Source organism: Arachis duranensis, chromosome 8 (assembly GCF_000817695.3).
Source record: "Arachis duranensis cultivar V14167 chromosome 8, aradu.V14167.gnm2.J7QH, whole genome shotgun sequence".
In the NCBI taxonomy this organism is placed as follows: domain Eukaryota; kingdom Viridiplantae; phylum Streptophyta; class Magnoliopsida; order Fabales; family Fabaceae; genus Arachis; species Arachis duranensis.
Genome location: NC_029779.3, coordinates 25,235,653 through 25,257,600, shown reverse-complemented (window position 1 = coordinate 25,257,600; position 21,948 = coordinate 25,235,653). Strand labels below are relative to the sequence as shown.

The following is a 21,948-nucleotide window of genomic DNA, read 5'->3' as shown; positions in this document are numbered from 1 at the left end:
AGAGTAAGAGAGAGAGAGGAGCTAGAGAACGTAAACCCCACTAAATTTTCGGCTTCGATTTCTTATAATTCGTAACTCCAACAAAAAATTTAATTTGATAAAAAGTATTCGTATCCTCTTCCTTTACACGTTGGCACCACTTTTGATCGATAGAAGTTGACGGTGACGTAACTTCTCTACTCTTTGAGTTTTGCCAACAAAAATTTTAGGAGGCACAGACGATTTTGGACATTTTCTTCTTCGATAGCTCGGTCAGAAAGCTTCTCCAGAGCTTTGAATATTTTGATTCTGTACGAAGGTATGGTTTTAGTTTCTCGTAGTTAATATTTAATGTCACGTGAAAACTTAGGCTAGAAGACCTTAAGATAGGAATGAAATGAATGAATAATTGATGGATTGGGTATATGGTATAAAATGTGAGGTTTAGCTATTGTCAATAATTTACTGTTGAAGTTGGTCGGTTTGGAAAAAGATTTAATATTGGTATTTGTTTGATTTTGAAATAATTTGTTACTGGAAATGATTTGAATGACTGAGAGGTGTTTGGTTTGATAGTTGGGACCCTTGAAGGGTGGCAGAAATTTGAGTCTTAGAGGAAATATTGCCAAAATTTCTATAAAAAGTGGAGTTTTGATTTGAGGTATTATTTTAAAAGGGAAAGAAATTATTATGTGGTTTGTGTATATGAGACTATTTGTTGACCCTCTGTAGCAAGATGTGACCGGACACTTTAACTCTCCGGATTCCCCAATGGGCATGCATATAAATATGAATATTGAATATTATTGAGCTTGGAGTTTAACTCAATGGAATACTATATTATTGAGTTTGGATTTTAACTCCATGGAATACTATACTATTGAGCTTGGAGTGTGACTCCATGGAATATTATATTTGAGCTTGGAGTTTGACTCCATGGAATATTATTGAGCTTGGAGATGTGCGCACAGAGGGACTGTCCAATGGTTAACTACCAGGACTTGTCGGGTTGGCTGTATAACCGACAGATGAGACTCATCAGCCATAGGACAGGCATACATCATATGCATTTGTTTTTTTGCTTGAGTGTGCATTGTTTTGGTTTGCTTAACTGTTTAATTCTGCTTATCTGCTACTTGTTCTACTTGCTGTAAATGCTTCTCTATCTGTGTTTTCCTTGTTTGAATTGTATGTGTATGTTTTCTTAGAAATTCCTCTTGACGAAGGTGTGAGGAGAGAGGGTTGTTCCACCAATGTCTCGGAGGATTGGAGGAGTCAGAAAGTGAAGTATTAAGTTAAAGTTAGATTCAGAACTAGAATACCTTAGATAACTTACCTAACTTTTGGTTTAGTTTATTTTCCTTAAGAATGATTCTGAGTGTCGGAGTTCTAGGAATGTCTCTAGCTCTCCCAAGACCTTTTATATTAACTATGCGGGCACCTTTACCATACTGAGAACCTCCGATTCTCATTCCATACTATATTGTTGTTTTTCAGATGCAGGTCGAAAAGTATCTCATTAGACGTCTGGACACCTGAAGCAAAGTGGTTACTGGGTTATTTTGGTTGTAGTGATGTATATACACGTACTTAGCTTTCTCTCCGCATAACTTATTTAGGAGCTTGTTATTTTGTACCTTTGGCTTTCTATTCCTACTTTTATTACCTTACGTTTGATAGTTATAGTTTTCCCCACACGCAAGTTGTTCCGTTTCCGGAGAGTGGCGCTTTTCCTTTATCGTTCTTGTTTAGTTAATTTTTCAAGGCTCCTAGTCTATTATATTATTTCTACTATTATAAGTATGTATTTTAATTTTTAGAAGTCTAATACCTCGCCACCTCTATTTTACGACTTAAGCGTAAAGTTTTGGGTGGTAGGGTGTTACATTATGGTATCAGAGCAGTTAGTTCCTATAGAGCCTGAGGGATGGACTGATTAGGCTTCTGGACATACTCTAGGTGTGTGTATGTGCTATTAGGATATCTGATTAATATATGTGGCATAAATGTTCATGAGAATGCATTTGGAACTTGAAGCATTAAACTTGCGATATTGAGACTGATCAACTTAATATCACTTGTTTGGTGTGAACAGGGATCAAATGTCGTCTCGTGGATCCGAACGAGGTATTCGGAGAGGAAATCCCGTGGTTGAACCAATGCAAGGACGTCGAGGTGGAAACTCTAGTGCTAGTACAAGTAACGTAAGTCGATATTATAGGTCAATGACCCTTACTGACTTCCTCAAGAGTGGTCCACCTCGGTTTAACAGAAACGCCAATGCTCTGGAGGCTGATTAGTGGTTTCGAAAAGTGGAGAAATTTTTGTACACTCAGCACGTTCCTGAGGTACAGTCAGTGGAGATAGTGTCTCATATGTTGGAGGGAGATGCTCAGAATTGGTGGCAAGAGTTGTGTCATACCTTGCAGGTGGAGTTAACGGATGTCCATTGGCATAGATTCAAGACAGAGTTTTACGGGAGATATTCCTTGCATGCGTTTCGCATTGCAAAGGAGTTGGAGTTAATGCAACTGAAGCAAAAGGATATGTCCGTTGCTGACTATACCCATGAATTCGACAACCTGTACCGTTTCTCAAAAATTTGTCAAGGAAATCCAGCCGATTATGAGGAATGGAAGTGTGCTCATTATGAAAAAGGACTAAGGAGAGACATCTTTAATTACGTGTATCCACAAAAGCTAACAAATTTTACTGAGTTGGTTAAGAAGAGCCAGCTCACAGAGAATTGCTCCATGAAGTGGACACTGCTACAGGAAGATTTTGGTGAGACCACTCCAAAGGAGCCACGTAGGGACGGACTGGGAATGTATTTTCGATGTGGAGCACCGGGACACATGTCTAGGAATTGTTCGCGTGGGAGAGCCACAGATGCGGGTTGGCCATGACAGGATCGAGGTAAGTATGATACCGAATGCGTAGAATGGATTTGTTCTGTGTAGAGCTAGGACCCCGCTTTCGTTTAGGTTACATAATCGAATTGGGAAGTTTAGGACTGGAAAGACTGGACAAAGTTTTGGACTTGGATATGGACTGGGAATTTAGGCCGATAGAAATATTTCTTTGATAACCAGTTAGGTGTCGAGAGAAAAAGTAAGTTGTGATAGATTTAGTGTCAGAGGCTGAACCAGTTTCGATTGTATTACATAAGGTGACACCATTAGAATTGGCAGAACTTAAGAGCTAGATGAAGTGAGTATTAGAAGCGATAAATCCGTCGTTCTAATACCAGCCTGCTTTATAACCCTTCTAAATCGAGCCTCTCTTATATTTTTCACTTTGCGTAGACTTTTAAGCCATTAGAATATCCTGTATTTGCAAACTAAACATGTCAAATCTTTCTGTTTTTCTTTGACATGTTTGAAAATGGGAGTTAGTATGAATCTCTTCCATCTTATTATATCAATTTTCGAGGGTGAAAATTTTTATAAGGTGGGTAGAATGTAGCGATCCTCAGTTTTAAAAATATAAATATAAATAAGTTATAATTTATTTTATAAATTGGAGTTTTCTATACTTAAAAATTATTTTATTATCGAGTTCGATATCTGCCAATATGAGTAAATATTGATACTTTTTACTGAATTTAGCTTTGCTAATATTTCACCAAATACTTTTCACCCTTAAATTACTAATATTATTTAGATTAGTAACTCATATATTATTAACTTTATATATAAATTATTATTATAATTATATTAGCATTATTATTATTATTATTAAGCCATATACACATATATATAATATTTAGTTATGAGTATCGTTAGTCTTATTATATTTTTAGCTTTATATATAAGGGAATTCTATGGTGCTTATAGTCAAAATAAGCATAGCATATTGAACCTGCGTGTTTAAAGAGGAGAGTGACACGTTGGGGTTTTAGTTTCTTTATAAAAATCTACGATAAACACCGTTTCATTCCATTTTCTTTATTACAAAGTTAATTATTAATAATTAATGTTTTGTGTAACTCTTGGACAATATTGTCTTTGGTATTGGGCTGAAAATTTATTTGTGAATGACTAATAAAGACTAAAAATTTCTTTTCACTAATTAGTAAATAGACAATTATATTTACGATTGCCAAAAACAAAAATATAACTATAGTTATTAGTAATACTTAATTAAGTTTTGGACTATATCATGATATCTCTTATATTAATGTTTTGGATTTTTTAAAATAAATAAATTAAATTTTTTATTTATCAAATATACAATTTAAAAAGTATTTATTAATCTATGTAATATTATTTATCTCATTTATAATAAAAAAAAGTATACATGCATATATCTCAAAATTACATTTTCTTACCCTAAACAAGATACATGTTATTATTATTATTTTGTCATATACCTATTTTGTTCCTGTTGTAAAAGAGATCAAACTAATAAACAAAAAAAGAGGTGTTTGTAGTATATTTTTAGTCTATTTAAAAGATAATTAATATATTTTGTTGAAAATAATAAATATTTAATAATTTTTAATTATAAAACTATTAAAACTTAAAATTTAGATAAGTTATATAAATCGATACGATTTAAATCGTAATAAAATTATATTAATTTTATTATATTAATTTAAATTTGAATAAATGTGTAATATAATGTAAAAGTATATTGGTTTAATTTTTTTAATTTAAACTAAATTTTTTCAGTCAATAAAATTTTAAATTTAAATTAAATTCATCCAATTTTTTTGGTGACTAAAATTCATCCAATTAATAACTATTCATAAAAGTCAATAAAATTTAAAAGAAAATAAATTATGAACGAAAAAATAAATCCTCTCAAAATAAATAGAAATATTTGCGTGCACACATTAATTACCATTTTTTAAAAGCTTAAAATAAATGAAAACTTTTAACTTTTTTACCATAATTAAAATAAAGAAAAACTATTAAAATCAATAAACATTCCTATTTTTTAATAAAAAAACATTTTCAATTAAACTTAAAAAAGGAATCAATAAATCATCAAACATTGTTATTTAATCTCTATTAGTCATTTAAAATAATTCTCAGGCTAATACCAAAAATAATTATTATTCAAGAGTTACTCAAGAGTCAAGACCAGTCCAAAAAAAAAGAGTTACGGACATTAAAATTAGCTTTGTAATAAAGAAAAAAGAATAAAATGGGGTTTGTAGCAATGCTCTTATAAAAAAAAATTTAAAACTTCTACGTGTCACTCTCTTCCTTAAACACACATGTTCAACATGTTATGTTTACTTTGGCTGTCAGTACACAGAATTTTCCTATATATAATAGTACCAACTGAAGAAATTAAGTAACATTTATTTTATTATCATTATGTTATGTTTACTTTGGCTGTTAGTACCACAGAATTTTCCTATATATAATAGTACCAACTGAAGAAATTAAGTAACATTTACTTTATTATCATTATGTTATGTTTACTTTGACTGTCAGTACCACAGAATTTTTCTATATATAATAGTACCAACTGAAGAAATTAAGTAACATTTACTTTATTATCATTATTATATTTACTTTATTATCATTATGTTATGTTTACTTTGACTGTCAGTACCACAGAATTTTTCTAAGAATAACCGAGAGAGAGGAGCGAGAGAACGTAAACCTCACTAAACTTTCGGCTTCGATTTGTTACAATCTAACTCCAATAAAAAATCTAATCCGATAAAAGTATTCATATCCTCTTCCTCTACACGTTGGCACCACTTTTGATCGGTGAAAGTTGACAGTGATGTAACTCCTCTACTCTTTGAGTTTGGCCAACGAAAGTTTTAGGAGGCACAGACGATTCTGGACATTTTCTTCTTCGATAGCTCGGTCAGAAAGCTTCTCCAGAGCTTTGAATATTTTGATTCCGTACGAAGGTATGGTTTTGGCTTCTCGTAGTTAATGTTTAATGTCACGTGAAAACTTAGGCTAGAAGACCTTAAGATAGGAATGAAATTAATGAATAATTGATGGATTGTGTATATGGTATAAAATGTGAGGTTTAGCTGTTGTCAATAATTTACTGTTAAAGTTGGTCGGGTTGGAAAAAGATTTAATATTGGTATTTGTTTGATTTTAAAATAATTTGTTACTGGAAATGATTTGAATGACTGAGAGGTGTTTGGTTTGAAAGTTGGGACCCTTGAAGGGTGGCAGAAATTCGAGCTTTAGAGGAGATACTGCCAAAACTTCTATAAGAATTGGAGTTTGATTTGAGGTGGTATTTTAAAAAGAAAGAGATTATTATGTGGCTTGTGTATTTGAGACTATTTGTTGACCCTCTGTCGCAAGATGTGACCGGGCACTTTAACTCCCTGGATTCCCCCATGGGCATGCCTATAAATATGAATATTGAATATTATTGAGCTTGGAGTTTAACTCAATGGAATACTATATTATTGAGCTTGGAGTTTAACTCCATGGAATACTATACTATTGAGCTTGAAGTGTGACTCCATGGAATATTATATTTGAGCTTGGAGTTTGACTCCATGGAATATTATTGAGCTTGGGGATGCGTGCACAGAGGGACTGTCCAATGGTTAACTACCAGGACTTGTCGGGTTGGCTGTATAATCGACAGATGAGACTCATCAGCCATAGGATAGGCATACATCATATGCATTTGTTTGTTTGCTTGAGTGTGCATTGTTTTGGTTTACTTAACTGTTTAATTCTGCTTATCCGCTACTTGTTTTACTTGTGTAAATGCTTCTCTATCTGAGTATATGTGTTTTCCTTGTTTGAACTGTATGTGTATGTTTTCTTAGAAATTCCTCTTGACGAAGGTGTGAGGAGAGAGGGTTGTTCCACCAATGTCTCGGAGGATTGGAGGAGTCAGAAAGTGAAGTATTAAGTTAAAGTTAGATTCAGAACTAGAATACCTTAGATAACTTACCTAACTTTTGGTTTAGTTTATTTTTCTTAAGAATGATTCTGAGTGTTGGAGTTCTAGGAATGCCTCTAGCTCTCCCGGGACCTTTTATATTAACTATGCGGGCACCTTTACCATACTGAGAACCTCCGGTTCTCATTCCATACTATATTGTTATTTTTCAGATGCATGTCGAAAGGTATCTCATTAGGTGTCTGGACACCTGAAGCAAAGTGGTTACTTGGTTATTTTGGTGTGTAGTGATGTATATACACGTACTTAGCTTTCTTTCCACATAACTTATTCTTTTTTATCCTCCTAGAGGTTTATGGAGAGGCAGGATTTTGTTTATGTACATTTTGGGTTTTGGATATATATATATATATTCTCTGGCCAGACTTGACTTCGTGGACTGAGTTAGGAGCTTGTTATTTTGTACCTTTGGCTTTCTATTCCTACTTTTATTACCTTACATTTGATAGTTATAGTTTTTTCCACACGCAAGTTGTTTCGTTTCCGGAGAGTGGCGCTTTTCCTTTATCGTTCTTGTTTAGCTAATTTTTCAAGGCTCATAGTCTATTATATTCTTTCTACTATTATAAGTATATATTTTAATTTTCAGAAGTCGTAATACCTCGCCACCTCTATTTTACGACTTAAGCGTAAAGTTTTGGGTGGTAGGGTGTTACATTATGGCCCAACATTAAGGCCCAGGACCAAATAAGACAAAGAGACCCAATCCTTAGATTGGCCTCCCCTCGCAACCGACCTCCATCCAAGAGGTCGGATTCTACACAAATTCCACTCAAAGGAAGTCGGGAGTCAAATAAGCTGGCAGATAACACTTATTCAAATAAGTAACTGCCCCTAAAATCTCTCAACCCACTTCCAGGAGTCAAATCACAACCTCCCTAAGATAAAGGGACGGTTATCCTCCTTAAAAGGTGGAACCACTCCAACGGTGGTTATGAGTTCACCACTATAAGTACACTGACAACCCTCAGGTATCTCTAAGTTCTCATACTCTCTTAACTTGCTTAGACCCCTGCTAACTTAAGCATTGGAGTGTCTTTGCAGGTACCACCACCCTCTCCATCACTCACCAACAAGTCGGACGAAGGCTCTTAACTCAAAGCCAAATTGAAGGCTTTCTTCCCCAGACGATTGGGCCAACATCGCGAGTCCAGTCCACCAACCTTCGGTTACCCAACGTAACATTGGCGCCGTTGCCGGGGACTCAAGTGATCATCCTCCGATGGCGGACAACTCACCTAAAGATGGCCACACCACGACCGATTCAGAACAAGAAAATCTGAACACAGAAAACAACGACGCAGACATGGCCCTCCACCAAGAAGCGAATGACCAGCACAAAAAAGGCACCTCTGGGTTAAAAAATCCAAAGGTAAATTCTTCGGAAGGACGCAAATCGGGAAAGGAAGGACCACCCCATGCGGCAGAGCTAATAGGGTTGGTCCACGGTCATCAAGGGCGTTTGGAGCAGCTAGAACAGGAATTAGAACGCCAACGAGAGGCAGAGAGGAATTTAAGGGAAGAGATAGAGCGGCGAAAAGAGTTAGAAGAAAAACTCTTAAAGTTAGAATCTTCCCTCAAAGGCCGGAACTCTCGCAATGACCGAGAAGACTCGCCCGTGGGGGAGACGACCCGTTCAGTGAGGTCATAATGAGGGCAAAAGTTCCAAGAAACTTCAAAAGCCCTTATATGGACCTCTATGACGGGACCACGGATCCAAAGCATCATCTAAGCAACTTCAAAAGTCGGATGTACCTGACCGACGCTTCTGATGCTACTCGCTGCAAAGCTTTTCCGACCACCTTAACGAAAGCGGCGATGAAGTGGTTCAACAACCTCCCTCCAAGATCGGTCACGAGCTTCGATGACCTCTCGCAGAAATTTCTGGTGCGGTTCTCCATTCAAAAAGATAAGGTAAAACACGCACCGATACTCCTAGGTGTGAAACAAGAGGTCGGGGAACCTTTAAGAGACTACATAAAAAGGTTCAACAAAGTGTGCTTGGAGATTCAAGACCTGCCCACGAAGGCAGTAATCATGAGCCTAGTAAATGGACTCAGGAAAAACTCTTTCTCTCAGTCCATATCAAAAAGGCACCCTACCTCCTTGAATGATGTACAGGAAAGAGCTGAGAAGTACATCAACATGGAGGAAAATGCTAGACTACGAGAGCCGAGTTGGCGGCCTGGGCACTCTCACTCGCCGAAAGAGAAAGAGAGAGAGAGCCCAAAAAGAAAGAGGAGATCGGCCTAGAGAAGCCGAGGAGATATCACTCTTATACTCCTTGCCATACCGAAAGGTTGCCACCCCCTAGGCCCATCGAGTACCATAAGATGTACGATCACACTACAAATGACTGTTACGACCTCAAAAACATGATAGAAAAGCACCAAGGATCGAACTCTTGACCTTTCGGATCTAACGCTTTAATACCATGTCATGATACCACTCATCCCAAAAGCTTTAACTGATGAGAAAATGTAACACTAATGATTATATCTCTAATACTCCATAAACTTCCATTGTACACGTTGTATAAATATTTTATTGGCTCCTCATTCTTTCCCTTTAAACTATTATTCATTGGCGAAGTACTTGGTACCCTTTCTTACAATAATTGTGACTTAATTATAGTTTACGTACATATACATAATATTTTCTAAAGATATAGGAAAATTTTCACATATACCAGCCACTTTATTGGTATAACAGTATAACATATACGGATAGGTGGTTAGTAAAATTTTTGTCTCTTGTATAGTGTGTATTGACGAAAAAGTTCACCAAAAAAAGAAAAAGAAAAAGACAGCTAAGGGTAATAAATTTATAGCTAAATGATGATTTATATTGGCAAGCTAGCTACATTAGAATAAATTTTGGATGGCTGGAAGCTGATGGGCTCTGTGAATCAAGTGTGTATGTATATGGAATTCATTAGTTTGTAAATGAGAAAATAATTAAAATAATAAAGTAGGCTGAATTATTTTTTTCTAACACCGATGCATATCCAAAAAGAATAGATAATTTGTTTTAATAATACGTTATAATGACCCAAAAAAATACAAAATTATATAATTAATTATTTACCTATTCTGCAAAAAATAATAAATTAAGAATAATATAATAAATTCATTTTTTAAATTTTTTGATAAAAAAGTTTAATTTTTAACAAAATTTAATTATTAAATCAGTTACTAAACTTATTATACAAATTAATTTTTATGTTAAATTTTATAAAAAATAGACAAATCAACTTTTATTATCATTTAAAAGATATTAAAAGATTATTAAAATTTATTATTTTTTATTTTCATTTAATCATAAATTCAATTCAACTTAATACAGACAAAAAAATAAACTAATCCCTTCTCTCAACTCTCAACCCTGTTATAGCATCCGCCACCGCCGTAAGGAGAGACTCAGCGCTGCCACCGTCCATTGTGCTCAGGGGCCACTGTCGCAGGAAGTGAGAAACTGCCATCGTTCGCTGCGTTGTGGTCGTGCTCCAAGTCTCCCCCTTTTCACTCTCACGATCTCAAAAAATCCCCAAACAAAAATTAAACCCTAGCTTCTTCAAAGGTTCTGCCGCCGCCGTCCGAGGTTGTCGGCGCCTCCGCGTCTCCGTCCTTCCCCGTGTCCCGAACCCAGGCCCTGTCTCCTAGCTCGGCACGTCGTCCTCATCCTCGCTGGCTTCTCTGTTCGAGGCTTGGAGCAGCTCGCTGTCGTGTGCCCCTCGCCGCTCGCCGCTCGACGTAGTCTCGCCACTCGCCGTCCTGCTGTCCGTCGAAGGTTAGTGGCACTGCTTTCACTTTTTCGGTTATTCCTTTTATGCTCTGTTTAGTGATTTGAGTATTTGACTGATTTCTGAATGTGAATTTGTGAATGTAAATCAAATAATTGATTTTGTGTTGTTGAAATTATTGCTAGTTATGGATTTGTTGAAATTATTCTGCTGTTTATGTAATTTTGAAGCCATGATTTCTAAGCATATTTTATAGAGTATTTAGTGGGATTGACCGTTTGGAAATCATGCTTTTGTAATTTTCTCATTACGAACATGTTTATATTGTCATCATAATAAACATATTAACCTTCTTTAATAATTTTAATTTATGAAAGAAAAATAAGCAGACAAAAAATAGAATAGAAATTACCGTTTGCCTCTGTGTTTGATGGAAATAGAATCAAATTCATGATATTCCCCGCAAGACACTCAAATTTGATATGGTATCTTGTGGAACTCATTATCTATTGTACATTAATTTCATAGGAAATTATTGTATTTAAAAGTATTATGTTGCTGCTGTATCAAATTTCCAAAGTGTGCTTCTTGAGTTAGGGTTTTTGAGGGAAAGAAAGGATCTGAAGATAAAATAGACTTTACCAAATGTGTGCATTATTAATTATTTCACCTTTCAATCATATAATTATAATCTTCTTTTTGGATTATCATTCACATGGTAGGTGTAAAAGATAGTTGTTTTTTATTGACGTGACGAGATATAATTAAATGCAAGTGTGAATCTGTTTTATATTTCGTTAAAATCAAATTCTTATTTTTAATTGTTGAAGAGGAGGGAAAAAAACTGAAGTAAATGGTTTCGTTGTGTTTAGAGTAAGGAATGGGGGACAAGAAGAAGGCTCAAATGTTTGTAAAACTAGTGTCTGCTGCTGGGACTGGATTTTTCTATGTGAAGAGGAAGCCAAGGCAGTTCACAGAGAAGCTCGAGTTTCGCAAGTACGATCCAAGGGTTAACCGTCATGTTCTCTTTACAGAGGCTAAGATGAAGTGATACACCACCTTTCAGTTTCATTTTTTTTATGTGACCATCTTCTAGTATAATCAATTGATGTTAAATATGCATCTAATTTTTTTTGTTGTACAGATTTGTTCATGAGAGATTTCCATATAAGTTGCTGAAAGCTGATCCTGTTCTTAAGGGAATTCTACTAAACCAATAACATTATTGGATGGTTAACAAAGTAGATATATAATAAGTTTTAAGCTGTGACAGATGTTTCAATTGAAACTACTTGACCCCTTCAGAATTTTGAAACCTTCCTAGAATACTTGACCCTTTCAAATTTTTCAGCAGCTTTCCACATTTCTGGAAGTGCTTCCTTCATATTATGTATACTTTCTAAATTCTAATGCATGATCCACTCCTGCTGTTCTACCAGAAATACCCACCTGCATTCATATTATATTTAGATTTTACATGAAATGCATAGATTTGTATGGATTTAAATGCATACTAGAACACTAAATATAAATAGACATCAAACTAGAACCTAAAACAAATTTACTTTAATGCTAGTCATTATGAAAAAACCTAAAACAAGTTTACTTTAGGCTCATCATTGTATTATGAAGTGAGTAATTACCACTATAGTGTGAAGGCCCAATGATTTGTCCGTGGTTAAACCTTTTTTAGGTTTTTCATAATGATTGGCATTAAGTAAACTTGTTTTAGGTTCTAGTTTGATATTCATTTAGTGTTGTAGTATGCATTTAAATCCATACAAATCTATGCATTTCATGTGAAATCTAAATATAGTATGAAAGCAGGTGGATACTTCTGTTAGAACAGCAGGAAAAATCTGATGGGGTCAAGTATTCTAGGAAGGTTTCAAAATTCTGAAGGGGTCAAGTATTTTATGAAGGTATCAATTGAAACATCTGTCACAGCTTAAGTTTATTATATATCTACTTTGTTAACCATCCAATAATGTTATTGTTGTTAGAAAGAATGGGATTATGATTATATAGCTAAGTTTCTATTAGCAACTTGTTATTTCCTTTTGTAAAGGCAAGGCGAAATACTTCTGTGGCACAAAATATTAAGTAATGATAAGAAATTGAGAAAATAATTGGCTAATAAAGCATCACAAATAAGTCGAAATGTAGTAGCTATTATGGACAAAAGATATTCCTCAGTTTCTAGATGTGATAATTTCAGGATTCAAGGGGTACTACTATTAACTAAGAATGATCCATATACTGCACAAGAAGAATCATGATATGCAATAATGAAATCAATGGAAAAATAGCCTAATGAGGATCAACTATTCAATGAATACTACTTTCCGGTGAAAGCTTGGAATTTTGGTGCTTCCTCCTTCTGTGATATGCTTAACTTGTGCCCTTAGGAAAACATTTTTTTTTTATAAATGGAAGAAGATGGTATGTAATTCAGTATAACGATTAGTTGGTAGTAATTTTCAAATAACCTATTCTAATTCCCAAGTATTCCATAATACAAAATTGTCTGTTTTTTGTTTTTATTTTTTATCCTGTATCATCTCTCTAATGTCACTTAATTCTTATAGTAGCTAATCTAATTATGATTTATTCATTTTATTTTATGATAAAAGATATTCAAAACAAAGAATTAGACTAAAAAAATAACAAAAATATATGTTTAATAATAATTATTGTCTAATAATAATTAATCTTTACCCGATTGCAGATGTTTCCGAGCGGTGGAGATGCTTGAGCACGAATATTGCTATCTCAACTCTCAAGAACAAATTACATGAATTATTCCAAGTAAATTAAAGTTGCACTCTAATAATAATGAAGTTCTATTAAATTAAATTATTGTACACTAAAGTAAATTTGATGGTAATAATGAATAGATTGAACAGCAACGTGCTTTGGCAGCAGGAGTAAGATACCCGGTGCAGAAAAATTAACAAAGCAAATCAAAGAAGGGATATGATTGGATTCAAACTAGGACTTTTTTTTTTCCATTCCCATGCACATGGTTTTGTTACTATATAAAGGTAAAACCAGGAATTACATGTCTTTCCGATTTTAGAAAAGAAATAAGGGTTTTGAATTTGAATTCAATTAAAATTCTTGCCCAAACATTTTTTCATAGAACATTTTAAATTTGTATTATTTTATATTTTATAATTTTTTAATGTTGTGTCACATGTCTATCACAAGAAATTCTATTTGTCAATTATACAAATTGTCACTTATCAAGCAACTAACCTACTATTACTCTCCTATTATATATTAATAAATTGATTAGGAATTAACACGGATTACATTAACTGCATTTTTCTAGTGTCATTCATGAGAAATATATTAATATAAAGATCTTTTGATAAGATATTTCTTTAGTCCTGTAATAGAAACTAAATGTTACCTGTTAGAAATGAATTTTTCCAGTAATAATTATCTTCCCCTCTTTTGGTATACCCCTTTGGTCTTTGTATCCATGCATTTGGGAAAAATAGGGAGGATCAAAAACATAGATGATGAGAGACTATATGGACTTAGCTCTCCATACTTCACCGTAAGTTGTGCATCTCTAGTGTATCTAAAAATAATACAGAAAATAAAAATCAGATACACAAACACAATAACACTATAGTAACTAAGGAAGATAGTTCTCTGCATCACCAGCTACCAAAATATTTTTGCTCCAAAAAACACAATTGAAATTCAGAAAAAAAAACAATTATTTTCACAGCTAACCACTCACGGAGAAGATATTAACACTAAAAGCCATATTCAATTTCAATTAGCATTTCCAACAGAACAAATTTTGTGCGAGCGAGAGAACTAACCATCATGAGGATGGCTGTAATTAACTTAACCGAGCGATCGGCCAGTGGTCAACTCGCATTCGCAAGACCCACTGCCGGTGGCTGCAACGCCGTTTTGCGATGGAAGCTATTATGTGGATCCAATAGCGGCATGGCCTCCGTCATCATTCTACTTCTTTGTCTTTCTCTCTCTCTCCCTTAACCCTCTCTTCTCTATGACATCGCCGGAGAAGTCTTCCGTTACAGGCGCCATCCCTGCCAAAAATTGCATCTCTCTCATCTTCCCTTTTCTTTTTCTAAATTTTTGCTTTCTCAGTTTTTTAAATTTCGGCCTAAAACGTGAACATACAAACACATATGAGAATACAAGAGAAAATAAATAAGGGTTTTGAATTTGAATTCAATTAGAATTCTGCCCAATACTTTCTTCATAGAACATTTTGAATTTATATTATTTTATATTTTATAAATTTTTAATGCTGTGCCACATGTCTATCACAGGAAGTCCCACTTGTCAATTATACAAATTGCCACTTGTCAAGCAACTAACTTACTACTACTCTCCTATTATATATTAATAGATTGATTTGGAATTAGCACGGATCACATAAACTACATTTTTCCAGTGTCATTCAAGAGAAATGTATCAATATAAGGGTCTTTTGATAAAATATTTCTCTGGTCCTATAATAGAGTTACTTGTTAGAACTGAATTTTTCCAGTAATAATTATCTTCCCCTCTTTTGGTATACCCCTCTGATCTCTGCATCCATGCATTTGGGAAAAGTAAGGAGGATCAAAAACATAGATGATGAGAGACTATATGTACTTAGCTCTCCATACTTTACCGTAAATTGTGCAGTTCTAGTGTATCTAAAAATAATACAAAAAATAAAAATCAAATACACAAACACAACAAAAACCATAGTAACTAAGAAAGATAGTTCTCTGCATCACCAGCCACTAAAATATTTTTGCTCCAAAAAACACAATTGAAATTCAGAAAAAAAATAATTATTTTCACAACTAAACAATTATTAACACTAAAAGCCATATTCAATTCCAGTTAGCGTTTCCAACAAAACAAATTGTGTGCGAGCGAGAGAACTAACCATCCTGAGGATGGCTGTAATTAACGTAACCGAGCGATCGGCTAGTGGTCAACTCGCATTCGCAGGACCCGCCGCCGACGGCGGCAAAGGAGTGGCTGCAACGCCGTTTTGTGATGGAAGCTGTTATGTGGATCCAACAACGGCATGGCCTCCGTCATCATTCTGCTTCGTTGTCTTTCTCTCTCTCTCTCTCTCCCTTAACCCTCTCTTCTCTATGACGTCGCCGGAGAAGTCTTCCCTTACAGGCGCCAACCCTGCCAAAAATTGCATCTCTCTCATCTTCCCTTTTTTTTTCTAAATTTTTGCTTTCTCAATTTTTTAAATTTCGGCCTGAAACGTGAACATACAAACACATATGAGAATATAAGAGAAAATAAATAAGAGTTTTGAATTTGAATTCAATTAGAATTCCCGCCCAACACTTTTTTCATAGAACATTTTGAATTTATATTATTTTATATTTTATAGATTTTTAATGCTGTGCCACATGTCTATCACAGGAAGTCCCACTTGTCAATTATATAAATTGTCACTTGTCAAGCAACTAACCTACTACTACTCTCCTATTATATATTAATAGATTGATTTGGAATTAGTACGGATCACATAAACTGCATTTTTCTAGTGTCATTCAAGAGAAATATATCCATATAAGGGCCTTTTGATAAGATATTTCTTTGGTCCTATAATAGAAACTAAATGTTACCTGTTAGAACTGAATTTTTCTAGTAATAATTATCTTTCCCTCTTTTGGTATACCCTTCTGGTCTCTGCATCAATGCATTTGGAAAAAGTAGGGAGGATCAAAAATATAGATGATGAGAGACTATATGTACTTAACTCTCCATACTTCACCGTAAATTGTGTAGCTCTAGTGTATCTAAAAATAATAAAGAAAATAAAAAATAGATACACAAACACAACAAAACCATAGTAACTAAGAAAAATAGTTCTCTGCATCACCAGCCACTAAAATATTTTTGCTCCAAAAAATACAATTAAAATTTTGAAAAAAAAATAATTATTTTCACAGCTAACCATTCACGGGGAAGATATTAACACTAAAAGCCATATTCAATTCCAATTAGCGTTTCCAACAAAACAAATTGTGTGCGAGCGAGAGAACTAACCATCCTGAGGATGGCTGTAATTTACGTAACCGAGCGATCGGCCAATGGTCAACTAGCATTCGCAGAACCCAGCGCCGGCGGCGGCAAAGGAGCGGCTGTAACGCCGTTTTGCGATGGAAGCTATTATGTGGATCTAACAGCGGCACGGCCTCCGTCATCATTCTGCTTCGTTGTCTTTCTCTCTCTCCTTTAACCCTCTCTTCTCTATGACGTCGCCGGAGAAGTCTTCCTTTACAAGCGCCATCCCTGCCAAGAATTGCATTTCTCTCATCTTTCCTTTTCGATTTCTAAATTTTTACTTTCTCAGTTTTTTAAATTTCGGCCTGAAACGTGAACATACAAACACATATGAGAATATAAGAGAAAATCAATAAGGTTTTGAATTTGAATTCAATTAAAATTTTCGCCCAACACTTTCTTCATAGAACTTTTTGAATTTGTATTATTTTATATTTTATAGATTTTTAATGTTGTGCCACATGTCTATCACAGAAAGCTCCACTTCTCAATTATACAAATTGCCACTTTTCAAGCGACTAACCTACTACTACTCTCCTATTATATATTAATAGATTGACTTGGAATTAGCACGGATCACATAAACTGCATTTCTCTATTGTCACTCAAGAGAAATTTTTCAATATAAAGGTCTTTTGATAAGATATTTCTTTGGTCATGTAATAGGAACTAAATGTTACCTGTTAGAACTGAATTTTTCCAATAATAATTATTTTCCTCTTTTGGTATACTCCTCTGGTCTCTGCATCCATACATTTGGGAAAAACAGGGAGGATAAAAAGCATAGATGATGAGAGACTATATGTACTTAGCTCTCCATATTTCACTGTAAGTTGTGCAGCTCTAGTGCATCTAAAAATAATACAGAAAATAAAAATCAGATACACAAACACAACAAAACTATAGTAACTAAGGAAGATAGTTCTCTGCATCTAGGGCTGGAAGTGAGTCGAGTTGAGCCGAGCTAGACCAAGCTCAAGCTCGGCTCACCAAAATTGAGCTTGGCTCACGGCTCGGCTCATTAACAATCGAGCCTATTTTTTAAGCTCAAGTTCGGCTCACCGAAAGCTCACGAGCTAGCTCAATCTCACGAGCTGGCTCAAATAATAGAAACATAAATACAAAATCTATAGTTTTATATTAATAAATTATAATTTATATATTTTAAAAAATATTTAAAAAGAATAATTTTATATATTGTTTATCTATCAATAAATATAATTTTTTTATTTATGTCCTACAACTTGGCTCGCCAGCTCACGAGCTTAGCTTATCGAGCTATTAACGAGCCGAGCTCGAGCTAGTTCATGAGCTGGCTTGACTCACTTCCAGCCCTATCTTCATCACCAGCCACTAAACTATTTTTGCTCCAAAAAACACAATTGAAATTAAAAAAAAAACAATTATTTTCACAGCTAACCATTCACGGGAAAGATATTAACACTAAAAGCCATATTCAAATCCAATTAGCGTTTCCAACAAAACAAATTGTGTGTGAGCGAGAGAACTAACCATCTTTGGGATAGCTGTAATTTACGTAACCGAGCGATCAGCGAGTGGTCAACTCACATTCGCAGGACCCACCGCCGTCGCCGGCAAAAGAGCGGCTGCAATGCCGTTTTGCGATGGAAGCTGTTATGTGGATCCAACAGCGGCATGGCCTCCGTCATCATTCTGCTTCGTTGTCCTTCTCTCTCTTCCTTAACCCTCTCTTCTCTATGACGTTGCCGGAGAAATCTTCCTTTCAGGCGCCATCCCTGCCAAGAATTATATCTCTCTCATCTTCTTTTTTCATTTTCTAAATTTTTGCTTTATCAATTTTTTAAATTTCGGCCTGAAACGTGAACATACAAACACACATGAGAATATAAGAGAAAATCAATAATGGTTTTAAATTTGAATTCAATTACACATATTACTTTTACTATTTGGACATTAATATATTTGCTCTATGAGAGTACCCTCTCAATGTCTTCTGGTCTTAAGAAACTCTCTATTGCACAAACCTAGCTATGTAGCTACCTAGTTTGTGTTGGTTGCCATATGATTCCAATTTAATCAGTGAGACGAAAAAAAGGTATGTTTTATATGGAAGACAGATCCTCTATGCACTAGACAATGGGAAAGAGGGCTACCCCATAGCTCAAAAGGTTCATCAAGAAAAAGAACCTTTTTCATGATTTCTATAGCAAGATAGAATTATTTCTTCATGTGTGAAACAATTAATAATATATAATAATTAATTTTAGTGTATACGTACAATTTTTAAATAAAAATAAATAAATAAATTGGATCTTTTGGTTGTCAAGTGTCAAACCTATACCAAGAATGGCAGAACAACTGTGTGTGCAGTACTTAAATAAAAGAACTTATTTTCTGGGAAACTTCTTCAGTTCTCAATGTCAATTCTATAGAAGAATCAACAGTTAAAGCTGCAACCATGTGCAATCAGCAGATAAATAGTAAATACTTAAATCTATCAATTGGATTTTCGAGTTGGTTAGATTTTATTTATGTTAAAATAAACTGATTACCGAAATTAGTACAGACCAAATTTATTAATTTAATTTGAACTTTTAAAATTCATCCGATCAAATTCAATTCACTTTAATTTTGAGTATGATCGAGTGAAAAAATTTTCTATATCTATTTACAAAAAAATGTTATATTTACCTTAAAAACCAATTATTCAATTAATTATAATATATTTGTGTATATATAGATGTAATATTTACACATTTTTTATTTTTTATTTTAATATATATTTTATGTAAGTAGTTAATTTTTTTACACATAGTATAACTGATATTTTTTTTATCAAATGTCTAAGGTTCGATTTTTACTTAACGTTCCAAGCATGAAAATTTTTAAAATGTCATACTAATGTAAGTAACAATCTATTGAAATACTCAAAAGAAAAAACATAAATCCAATTCACTTTACTCTCCTAATAATTGAAGAATTAAGACACCATCATCGTAACATTTGTCATTTTGTTAAATTTTATATTATTTACATTCATTACAACGGTCAACTCAATTTCAGCTTTAGTTTGGGTCCCATTTCTATGAAAGCTTAAAATAAAATGAAACCTTTAAGGTTTAAATCCTTAATTATACCAAAATATGCAAACGAGAGTTAAATTCCTACTTTTATCAACAAAATATGTAAAAATTTTCCATACTTTCAACTTTCAAGTTAACAACAAAAGACACTTGTCACAGTTTGTTTAGAATTCAACTTCTATATAATTAGTTAATTACCGCTATGCTTTATGAGTTGTCCAAATTATTTAGGGTAAAAATTTACAAAAAGAAAATTGATGGAGAGTATAAATTTCAATTGAGATAAACAGTTTAATTAATTTTTTTTGACAAAATAGTTTAAATAATAAATAACTATATTAAAAGTAATTTATAAATAAATTATTTTGTATTTGAATTTTTTATTTTAAAAATGTTTATTTTATAAAAATATGATAAAAAATAGTAGTATTATGAGAAAAGTTATTTTTTTTATTTTTTTATAAGTTCCTAAATAACTTCTTAAAATGTTACAATTTGATTTTAAAAATTGTACTAAACATTAATACTATTATTTTTCATAAATTAAAAACTAAAAAAATATTTTTTAAAACTTTTCAAACGCACTTCTAAGTTATAAGACCATAATTTTTACCTTTTTCATTTTTTATTTGAGGGTAATAAATAAAAATATTCCCCATGCTACTTTGCAGACAAAATAATTAGTATACCATAATCACAATCATTAGCACATGGGGGATTGCTCTATAGTCAAATAAATATATAAAAATATAAATATTCTACATAAATGGATTTCCAAATATGATATAATATGATTAACAATAAATAAAGCAAAAGGAATATGATAGAACAAATCAAAATACTGTATGTGTTTATTGATGACTAGGGTTACCCGTAGCAAATTAAGCAAATCCATGTAATTAGTCTTTGTCTACTTCAATAGTATTATGGTGAAAAGGACAGCACAATTATTAATGCATATATTTATGTGTGTATGAATGTATATATATGTATATAAAAGTGTATCTAGAGGTTGAGGTTGCACAAGAGCATGTACACGTTATTGGTTATCTTTTACTCCAACTTTGACCCATTATATCAGCTTCAGATATCATTTGTCGGGCAATTGATAGCGATCTCTTTGCCCTATTTCTATTTTCTTAATCACAATAATAAAAGGATTCATATAGGAATAACACATTATTGCTATGCAACTATTCACCAACATTCTTGAAGGAAAAAAAAAGGTGTAACCGTGTAAAGGAAATCTAACCAACCACGGTTGAATAGTTAATTCCATTTACTAACATCTATTCACATCATTTAATTCGATTTATTATTAAAAAGATTAATTCGAATTACGTGAATTCAATTTACAGAGATATATGCATAAAATTTTGATTTTTGTTTTGAAAAATTCATGTAATTTTGATATGTCTTTAGGTTAGTTATGTATTTTATCCCATTTGTATTAATAATAAGTACTAAAAATTTCATAAAAAAATTAATTCTTTAATTGAACTGAATTTATTTTAATTTATAATGTTAAATATTGCTTGGAAAGATATATAAACAATGCTTTAACAAAAAAGCAATTCTACTGAAAATTAAAAAAATTAAATGATTTGACCGCTTCAGTACATGAACTTAATTAACTGTCTTTGACTAGCTAAACTACCAAATAAAAAAATTTAATTTTAACTAATTTAGAGTAGAAAATTCTTTCTATTGATATAAAGGTCACTTTAACTAGAAACATGTTCTTCACTCTATTACTCTAACAAGATGATTGGTATCATGTTTATCTGACACTTTTTAGTGAGGGAAAAAAATACAACAACTTCTTCTCCCAAAAAAAAAAGAAAAGAAAAGAAAAAAGAATAATTTTTTAGAAAGTAGTAAAGAGTAAATAGCAATAGTAAAACAGAGAGAGAAAAAAAGTGTGCAGAACAGAGAAAGGCAGAGCAAAACGGAAAGCAAAGCAGGGAGAGTGAATGATGCAGATGTAGATGCAGAGGTACTACTCTCTGTTACTACCACCACACTCAAATCCTTTGGATCCGAGAAAGTGAGAAACTATACAATATTAATCATTATTTTTTTTTCCCTTTCCATCTTCCCCCAAACACCGCCGAATTTTGGTTATTATTTATCATTTCTATTTCAATTTTTGTATTTCTTTTTTTTTTTTTTGCC

At 33.2% G+C, this 21,948-nt stretch overlaps 2 protein-coding genes across 2 annotated transcripts in view; both read left to right on the top strand.

The window, feature by feature from the left end:
- Positions 1-10,228: 10,228 nt before the first annotated feature.
- LOC107461547 (uncharacterized) lies at positions 10,229-13,119 on the top strand. Its single transcript, XM_052252580.1, has 2 exons — positions 10,229-10,677; positions 11,503-13,119. The coding sequence occupies exon 2, from the start codon at positions 11,511-11,513 to the stop codon at positions 11,679-11,681; it is 171 nt and encodes a 56-aa protein (XP_052108540.1). The 5' UTR covers positions 10,229-10,677; positions 11,503-11,510; the 3' UTR covers positions 11,682-13,119.
- An 8,479-nt stretch (positions 13,120-21,598) lies between these two features.
- The window catches only part of LOC107461477 (serine/threonine-protein kinase BSK5), a 4,165-nt gene continuing 3,815 nt past the window's right edge, over positions 21,599-21,948 (top strand). Inside the window, exon 1 of the mRNA XM_016079977.3 lies at positions 21,599-21,820. The gene's annotated coding sequence lies outside the window, so the exon portion shown is untranslated. The remainder of the gene's footprint in view (positions 21,821-21,948) is intronic.